General features: G+C 45.4%; 1 protein-coding gene across 1 annotated transcript; it reads right to left on the reverse strand.

The window, feature by feature from the left end:
- Window positions 1-2235: 2235 nt before the first annotated feature.
- LOC120909739 (E3 SUMO-protein ligase ZBED1-like) lies at window positions 2236-6256 on the reverse strand. Its single transcript, XM_040321466.1, has 3 exons — window positions 6109-6256; window positions 4635-4842; window positions 2236-4018 (listed from the first exon to the last, which is right to left on the reverse strand). Exons 2-3 carry the CDS (start codon window positions 4691-4693, stop codon window positions 2365-2367), a joined length of 1713 nt encoding a protein of 570 aa, XP_040177400.1. The 5' UTR covers window positions 4694-4842; window positions 6109-6256; the 3' UTR covers window positions 2236-2364.
- Window positions 6257-10475: the final 4219 nt, after the last annotated feature.

The raw sequence follows: 10475 nt of genomic DNA on the forward strand, positions 1-10475 counted from the left end.
TTTTCACTGTTTCCAATATCCGATACTCTACTAGGAAAAAATTTATTTTTGAGTACGTCCCATGCACAGGGGAGTGGAATGTATAATCCAAGCCGATGATCTAATATTTGTCATGATTGGAGGAACGCGTGTCACATTCATTCTACAATTTATTTTTAAAATAGATCCCTACATGTCTGTGAAATCTTCCACCACAAAATGTACTCCGCCAATGAGAGGTAATGACTCCATTTTTATTTTAAAAAGCCTAGAGGACCACCTTTTAAGTGGTGGGGTTAACGTGTTTCGTCCTGAAGGACGACTTGAGAAAACAGACCTCTTGCAAGAATTTACACCACAAAATGTACTCAGCCAATGAGAGGTAATGACTCCATTTTTATCCTGCTATCAATGGCCAACACGGTACAACACTTCATCCATGTCTTTGGTGATCTCTGATCTCCTTATGAAGTGTTTCTTACATGATGAAGATCAGACATGGAGTATGTAGCGCCCCCCCCCCTTTAAATTAGTGGGGCGTTACGCTAAAGTTAGTGGGAAATGGGAGATTTTATAAGCTCCCATTCACTAATTGTTAGTTTGAGCTGGTGCCAGTTCAGAACTGCCTCTTGGGTCAGTCTGTGTGTTCAGGAGTGCGCTCCCACCCCTGGGCGACAGTTGGCGCTATAGGGGTTCTGATGGAACCATCCTTCCCCAGCAGCCAATCGGAAGAGTTCATCTTTTTGGGCATGCTGGCGGGGGGGGGGGGGGGGGGTATATCTGGAGCATCGGCCATTTTTTTGGGTAGTCTGCGGGGCACGAGCTCCAGGTGCGGCATCCACCTTTAGGTTGTGCGCATCCGCGGGCCCCATCCTCATGGCCAGTCGGGTCGAGGCTGTGCACCTCGCGGAGCCTTTCGCTGATGAAGAAGGGGACCCCAGCGGCTTGCTGGGTTCCAGATCCTAAGCTGGAGGCTGAACGGTGGGGGATTGGCTCGGGAGAACCTAAATGCAGAGGTTGTCTGTGAGGCCTGGACGAACCACCGGGCATCCGATCGCTGCGCTACGTGACAGGTATCTTTCTTTTACTGTCAGTGGGTGATCCTGTAGAACAAAACTTACTGGGAGGATTCTCTATCCTCACACTTCAATTATACCAAGAAAATTTACTAAGCCTGTGGCAGAGGCATTGTTTCCTCCCAGTGATCTGATTATTGCAAGTGACCCTCTGGCTGCCAGGTCCAAGTTAGTTGCATGTCCAAGGAGCACTTACCTACCCTGATGAGGGTGGCGACGTTTAAATCATCTGAGCCAAGAGCATATCCAAAGCCTGACACTTCAAGTCTTTCCTACTCATCAACGTCTTTCCTATACTATGTGTCATGTTGATGTTGGCCCTGGAATAAAGCATTAGAAAAACCTCACGCTACCTGCTGGACACTTGTTCTTTATCCACACTCACAAGCACCGCCATTACACAGAAGGTAACTTAATATGCCGATTCCAAATTAACCAGCGGCTCCTTTGGGGGTAGCGCTACAAGTATATCTGAGTGTGCTTCTTCCCCACATGTCCAGCAACATTCATATACAAGACATTTCCCGCACTCACTAATACACCTCGAGGGTTGTGTGAGACCCCTGATGTACAGGAAGTCAGGACTTCAGTGAGGAACATTTCCCTCACTCAGGACAGGAAAGTTCGTTCTCCTCCGTGTCCAATATCAGATGACTGTAAAGAAAGGACTTCTGTGACTGACAATTCCCGTACTTAGGGCAGGAATATGGCTTCTCCCCCAAGTGAGATCTCTGATGTGTGGTAAGGTTTGATTTAGATTGAATGAATGACTTGTATAGCGCAACGCATGCGAACTGAATCACCTCTGGGCGCTTTTTCCAGCCAGTATCTGCTTGGCTGGTGTGGTCATTTTTACCCCGTAGGATCATGACACGCTAGGGACACACAGTCATACACACATATATACATATATACTGGGCCAATTTGGACGAGATCCAATTTACCTACCAGCATGTCTTTGGAGTGTGGGAGGAAACCGGAGTACCCGGAGGAAACCCACGCAGACACAGGGAGAACATGCAAACTCCAGACAGATGGTGTCGTGGTTGGGATTCGAACCAGCAAACCTTTTGCTGCTAGGCGAAAGTGCTACTCACTGCTGCAACTAACGATTATTTTCATAATCGATTAATCGGACGATTATTTTTTCGATTAATCGGATTAAATCATTAAAAAAACGTAATGTGGAATTTTTTCGTTTATTTAACAGTAATAATGAAAAACCTGAGTGTTACACTCAAACAGCAGATTAAAAAGCATTAAACTTTGCAGCAGTACAAAAACAACAAACATTCTGAAAACAGGTGAACTACTGTTCAAGAAACTGTGTGTTGGAATGTAAAAAAGTCAACATGTTGACATGCTTTGGGCTAAGGCTGGCTCTCTTTTTACAAACGATGTTGCCTGCAGCAGAAAAGAGGCGCTCTGATGGAGTGGAGGTGCCTGGGATGCACAAGAATGATTTTGCGAGTTTTGCCAAGGTTGGAAATTTCTCTTGGTTACCTTTCCACCAACTCAAAGGGTTGCCCTCCTTTGGAAGCGGCTTCTCAGCAAAATAAGCCTGCACTTCATTTCGAACTTGTGTGTTAATATCCTCCTCAAGTCGCCCCTCTTCCTCTTCACTGCTGCCCCCAGACTCAAGGGGTACGTCAAGTAGAGAATGAGAATCTGTAGATGTTGAAGGCTCAGCATCTCTGATTACAGGCGACGTGGTGGTCATTTGCTGCTGCACCACCATCTCCCTTCTTAAAGCAAGCGCCTCTGTCTGTACTTTTGCCTGCACATTTATGATCTGTTCTGGTGATAAAAAGTTTAGTTTTCTAAATCGTGGGTCCAGGGCAGAGGAAAGGATTACGGTGTTTGGGACATGTTCAAGGATCTCCTTCCATCTGCTTTGAAGTTGGTCTGTTGCAGTGGCTTGGAAACTCTTTAGCGGAGATGATTCAAAAGAAGCACCTTCATTGGACCGCAACAGCCCCTTTACCAGATCAGGCACGGATGATAGGGTAACATATTCTTGGCCACTCATGAATACAGTGCCGCATTCAAAGGGCTTAAGAGCACTGGAAAGTTCTTCAAGTATACTCCACTGGTCTGGTTTTAAGTCCAGATAATGTTTGCCCCTTTGTGCAACTGATGGGTCAGACAGAGTTGCAGTTACCGGCCACCTTTGTTCAAGGAGTCGTTCAACCATATAGTAAGTGCTATTCCATCTTGTGCTTACATCTCGAAGAAGCTTGTGCTCAGATGTACCCATTTGCTTTTGTTTCTCCTTCAATTTGCTGCCGGCTAGCTCACTTTTTTTAAAATGTTCAACTAGTCCTCTTGCAGCACTAACGGCGCTCTCAATTCCGGGATTCTTTAACGCAGCACTGATCACCAGCTGCAAGGTGTGGCCAGTGCAGCGGATACTGGCCCAGCCATGCGTGTCCGCCAAGATTTTCGCAGCAGCCACAATTTTTGCACCATTGTCATGCACAATGCCAATTATTTTCTGAGGCGGAATTTCAAATCTTTCAGTGACCTCCTCCAACCATTCGGCAATATTTGCTGCTGTATGTCTGTCTTCCAGAGGCATGGTAGTGAGGCAGATAGAAATCATCTTCCACTCCTCCGCTATGTAGTGGCATGTAATGCCGAGGAAAGCCTCGGTCGCTATACTTGTCCATATGTCTGCAGTAAGGGCAATTCTGCTTTCATTAGCGCTGATGGCGTCCTTCACATTCTGAAATGCCTCCTGGTACTTTCTCTCCACTAAATTGGTAAAATGGGTTCTTGATGGTAAAGTATATCCAGGGTTCAGTACACTGATCATGCTTTTAAATCCTCGGTCTTCAACCATGGACAGTGGCCGCATGTCGGCGACTAGCATTTTCATGACAGAATCTGTTATAATCGCTGATTGTTGGGGAGAGCAGGGACCATTTTGCTGCACAAACTCTGTCATGGTGCGCCGTTTCCTTCTGCAATGAAAAGGATCAGATGAATGATTAGTATGCAGAAAAAGCCATTTCTGTGTAAGGCCTCGTACACACGACCGAGGAACTCGTCGTAAAAGACACATTGTTTTCCTCGATGAGTTCCCTGTCAGGCTTGTCGAGAATCTTGGCAAGCAGTCTTTGCGTACACACTGTCAAGACCAAATCTCGCCGTTCTCAAACGCGGTGACTTCAACGCGTACGACGGCAGGGGAAGTTCGATTCCGCTGGCACAACCCTTGGGGGGCTACTTTTGCTAATCTCATGTTACTGCATGTTAAGTAAAAGTTTGGTAAGAGACGATTTGCACTTTTTAGTTTGTTACAGCGTTATGAATGTGCCATTTCCATTACGAACGCTAATTTTACCGAAGGTGCACAGGTTTCGGAGCACACACGAACGTGTTTCTCGTCGAAAACCAGCCCGACGAGGAAATTGAGACTCCCGAAGAGTTCCTCAACAGTTTTCTCGATGAAAAACATATACGCGACCGTTTTCCTCGGCAAAAAAGCTCTGCCACCAAGTTTCTTGATGGATTCTGTGGAGGAAATTGGTCGTGTGTACGAGGCCTCACTCAATATATCATTTGGGTTTAACTTACCGCGATGTTTCGCCTTCCTCTGGGAACCCCACGTGTTTCCGTTTCATGTGCTCGTTCATCGTTGTTGTGCTTCCATGCCATGCAAGTTCCGTTTCGCAAATTTTGCAGGTGACCACCTTCTTTGCAGCATTTAAATCAAAATGGTCCCATGCCTTAGAAGTTTTGAGTCGCGCACCTTTTTCTGAGTTAATTGCGCGTTTTTTTACAGCTAGAAGTTAAAAAAAAAAAAAAGCGCGGAGACTGAGTGCAACTGCAATTAATATTATGGATTGTACAGTTTTATAAAAATAAATGATTCTTCAATATTTATGGGGCACTATTCCTCCCGGGAACATCAATGATGGGGCACTATTCCTCCCAGGAACACCAATGATGGGGTACTATTCCTCCCAGGAACACCAATGGTGGGGCACTATTCCTCCCAGGAAGACCAAATGATGGGGTACTACTATTCCTCCCGGGAACACCAATGATGGGGCACTATTCCTCCAAGGAACACCAATGATGGGGCACTAGTATTCCTCCCGGGAACACCAATGCTGGGGAACTTTTCTTCCCAGGAACACCAATGATGGGGCACTATTCCTCCCAGGAACACAAAATAATGGGGCACTATTCCTCCCAGAAAACACCAAATGATGGGGTCCTACTATTCCTCCCGGGAACACCAATGATGGGGCACTATTCCTCCCAGGAACACAAAATAATGGGGCACTATTCCTCCCAGAAAACACCAAATGATGGGGTCCTACTATTCCTCCCGGGAACACCAATGGTGGGGCACTATTCCCCACTCCCAGGAACACCAATGGGGCACTATTCCCTCCCCTCCCCCAGGAACATCAATGGGGCACTACCCCCCCTCCCAGGAAAACCAACGATGGGGCACTACTATTCCACCCACCCCCCGGAACACCAACAATGGGAGTTAGGAGGATGGGGAATTGTCATAAAAATGCATGTATGTTACTGTACTGGTAATGTTACGGTACTGGTATTGTTACTGTACACTGTTACTGTATTGGTACTGGTATTGTACTGGTACTTGTTTTCAACCTTTCACAGCTCGGCTCTCCTCACGGCTGCTTCTCGCCTCTGTTCCCTCGAGGCAGCAGCGGGCAGGGCTGAGAAGTTCAGTGGGGCGCTGACGTCAGATGCGTGGAGAGGCAGTGCGGACGTGCAGCGTCATACATCGGCGCCTTACACAGTCACATACAAAGGACGTGCAGCGCGGACGTGCCTCGTCATACGGCGGCGCCTTACACAGGACATGTGGCGCGGACTAGTAAGACGGGACAGGACAGGAGGATTTTTTTGGACGGACGGAAATAAAGCAATGTGCGGACAGACCAACTAATCGATAATGAAAATCGTTGACAACGATTTTCATTATCGATAATATCGATTAATCGTTTCAGCCCTAATTTAGATACATAACTTTTTTCACATTCAGGACAGGAATACGGCTTCTCACCTGTGTGAGCTCTTTTATGCTCTTCGAGATTGAATTTAAAATAGAAACATTTCTCGCACTCAGTACAGGAAAGCTTCTCATCTGTTGGAAAAACAGCACCATCCCGCACAGTCTGAGGTTCCTCAGGATAAGAGGAATACGATGGTCCATCTACACTGTGTGGTGCCGGATGGACATTTGAGGTAGTCGGGTTTTCTCCTGGACTATACTGTGTGATGTCCTCATCTTCTACTTTACAGTCTGGAGACAAAGTGAGACAATCCTCTGAGGTTTTCCTCATCTCCCGTCCATCTACTAAAATAGAAATACAAAGATTATTACTAGACATGAGCTGATTGGTTCCCCTAAACCAGGACTCCGCCCACATCAGGCAGCTTTGTCTCTGAGGATCTTACAATTCCCCCCCTCAAGGTAACTAGTAAATGGGTCCTCTGATCTCCTACCAGATCATTTCTTTATTCATAAGCCTTAGTCAGAGAGTGAGGAAACAACGAGAACTGTCTTTTATAGGAGTGACAGTGATGAGGGGATTATAGGACGAGGGTCAGGAGTATGTAATGTACAACATAGAGTATATAGTGCAGGAGTATGTAATGTACAACACAGAATATATAGTGCAGGGGTCAGGAGTATGTAATGTACTACATAGAGAATATAGTGCAGTGGTCAGGGGTATGTAATGTACAACCTATAGCAGGGCTCAAACTTTCAAGCCCTGAGCTACTATGCAGGCCTTAAGGGTTACTCACCACCAGTTGCCCTTCCCAACCCCTAAAAAAGCTCCCATAAATTATCTCATGAAATGGCACTTAAATGTTTTATGCAGAATTAGGTTACAAAAATAAATATTAACAACAACTCTATCAGTGCCCATCAGTGCAGCCTCACTGTGCCCGTCATATGCATTCTCATCTGGGCAGAGGAAGAGAGAGGGCAGCCAGATCATGATTGGAGGAAGAGGAGAATCGCGGGATCACAAAGCGGGAAAAAATGCCAGCTTACATTACATTTCCCTTTGCTCACCGTTATACACAGCCCTGCCTCCTCCTGACCCCGCACCTATGATAGACATAACACATCCCAGCATTGGACAGGCGTTCTGTCTATCACAGGCGTGGGGTCAGGTGGAGGCGGGGCTGTGTATGATGGCAAGCAGAGCAGAGGCAATTGTAATGTAAGCTGTAACAGGGACAATCGCTGGGAGAACGGCTCCCGATCAACCCTGCCTGCCGACACAGCTCAGGAAAGTGACCAGGGGATTACAGGCTGATATCACCCAGTCCCCGCCCTACTCTGGACCAATCAGTGAGCAGTATGAGTGGAGGAATGGATTTAGTGTTAATGACCCACCTGTGCTGATCTCTGTAGGAGTGTCCTCCTCTATAAATGTCCCCGTTATTCCATCCTCCTCCATAGACTGCTGATCATCCCTCACATACGTCTCTTCTTCTTCTGATTTCACCTCAAATTCTATATCGATTGGATCTCCACTCTAAACCAAGAGAATGAGAGAGAATATCATCTGTAAGATATAAACTTACATACAAAATCCACACATCATCTCCACCAGTCCATGTTCTAGATGCTCCGCCCCACCGACCTTGTAACAGTGGGGGATGGTGTGACCTTCCTGTGTGGAATCCCGGGAATACAGAGGACGGGGACATCTCTCTGGTGGGTTCCTGGTATTAGGTGGCTCCATCATATCCTTGTGTCCTTCTGAAAACTCCTCCATCACTCCATACTCCTCATCCTCCTCTTTATACTCTTCTTTAATATCAATATTATCATCCCCGAGGTTTCCACTCTGAATATAGAATAAAACATTCATTATAATAAACATGTTTGTGTATAAATCATAACCACCAATAATTGTTCCTCATCTACCTGATGATGGTGGGGGATGGTGTGTTCTTCCTTCATCACCCCGTCCTCATCATCCTCCTCTTTTATCTCTTCTTTAACCTCAACTTTAGGATCTCTCAGGTTTCCACTCTGAATATAGAATAAAAATGACATCAATGGTAACAATGCAGATAATGTACAGATCCTAATGATACTATCAGTGATTGTTCCTCATCTACCTGATGATGGTGGGGGATGGTGTGACCTTCCTGTGTGGAATCCCGGGAATACAGAGGACGGGGACATCTCTCTGGTGGGTTCCCATTACTGGATCCATCTGTAGGAAACACACACACTGACTGAATACATTGTTTCTATGTGTTTATCAGATGATGGGGGATCTAGGTGGAGCCTCCGTACTGCTCTCTCCTTTACAATAAAGTCTCCTCTTACCCGGTGATGTGAGGGGCGGCTGATTGTCCATCATGACGTCCTTGTAGAGATCCTTGTGTCCTTCTAAATACTCCTACATAGGGAAATAGACAGTGACATCACCTGATACTTACAAAGATAAAGTCATCATCCAGACACATCCCTTGTGTTGAACCTTCACAGACATCAGGAATAGTTATTTCCTCCTCCATAAAGATTATAAAATCAAAAACACTTATCATAAGTCCACCTCTAAAAAAAAAAAAAACCAACCCGTATTATCGTATAATCTGTTAGTATAAACTGAAATGAAGAGAATGTTCCGGCCTTGTAAGTGGGGGAATGTTCTGACCCTGAAGGGGTTAATCTAGGTCTCCACACTATATATGTGTATCATCATCTGCTGGAGATAAAAGACGTCACAGTGACTATGAAGGAAGAGGACGGACATGACGGGGGGTTATTGGGTAATACGATCTTATTTTTTTATTTTATTTTTTATAATTTCTTTATTTTTGTTTTCAATAACAGGGGAAAAATGAACAATCCGGCTGTATATATAACATTTCACCTCTGTACATACAGCCAGCCAAAAAGAAAACATATTAATAACTCATTACATTCAATTCCCTCTACTCCTGTCTGATCTTCCGATACTCTCAAATAAGGATGGATAGGAGAATAACCCCAGATGGAGGCAGGGAAGCCGAAAAGAAAAAGAACCGGTAGAATAATCTATACAGTGACCTTACCCTCTAATTCCCATCCTCCCTATTGTTGCCCCATGCCGCGTCGGGAGGGAGACACTTTCCCCCGGACCCGGCCTATGTACTACCACTACCTCTCAGTATACTGGCTGCAGCTTCTGTTTATGATCCATTTCCCCCGCTTTTCCTTACCCCCCCCCTTCCCTCCCCGAAGAAAAAAAAAAAGAATTAAATAAATGAATAAATAAAAAAAATTATAAAAAACCTCCATAAGCAATGTTCTCCTCTTCCACCGTTAGACCCCTCTTTTTAATTTATATCAATTCGATTTTTCCCCTTCCTCTGAAGAAATAAATAAAACAGTTCCATGGTGGCCACGTTTTTAAGTAAATTTCTCTTTTTTTCCTTGTTGTCCAGACTAATGACCTGTACACGCGATCGGTTCGTCCGATGAAAACGGACCGATGGATTTTTTCATCAGATATCCGATGAAGCTGACTTTTATCAGTCATCAGCTTAAAAATCCGACCGTGTCCAACGCGGTGACGTAAAACACTACGACGTGCTGAGAAAAATGAAGTTCAATGCTTCGGGGCATGCGTCGACTTGATTCTGAGCATGCGTGGATTTTTGACCGATGGATTTCCCCACAGACGATCGTTTTTTTCTATCGGTTTTTTAACCATAAGAAAAATGTAAAAACCGGGTTCTATTTTTTTCCACCGATGGGAAAAAAACTGATGGGGCCCACACACGATCGGTTCGTCCGAAGAAAACGGTCCGTTTTCATCAGACGAACTGATCGTGTGTACAGGGCATTGGTCTTCCATTCTATTTACTTCTTCTACTTTCTTTAGCCACATACACACTGTCGGGGGTTGTTTCTGTTTCCACTTAAGCGGGATGCATGCTTTAGCTGCATTCACCAAGTGACAGATGATAGAATTCCTAGATATTTTCCCATGGGATCTCTGACAGATGCAGGAGGAAAAAATAAGCTGGACCTTCCTGTATTTCCACGTCACCAAATTATTTAATTATCTCCCGGACCTCCCTCCAGAATGGCCTTATTCTGATATAAGACCAAAAAACACGAGAACAAATTCCCCGTTCTGTCTGATACATTTGTGCAGTTTATCTGGGGTTCTATACCATTGTGAAGTGATCTTATAATTACCGTATTTATTGCGGTATAACGCGCTCACGCGTATACCGCGCACCCCTAAAGTGACCCTGAATCCTGTGGAAAAAAAGTTTTTTTTGTACTTACAGTTTTGGTGTCTTGCGCGGCGTCCATCAGCGGCCTTGTCGGGTCCAGCGTCCTTCTGCGGCTTCGGGTGGTCCGGCGTCCTTCTGCGGCTTCGGGTGTCCTTCTGCGGCGGG

Source organism: Rana temporaria, chromosome 8, assembly GCF_905171775.1.
Source record: "Rana temporaria chromosome 8, aRanTem1.1, whole genome shotgun sequence".
Classification (NCBI taxonomy): Eukaryota; Metazoa; Chordata; class Amphibia; order Anura; family Ranidae; genus Rana; species Rana temporaria.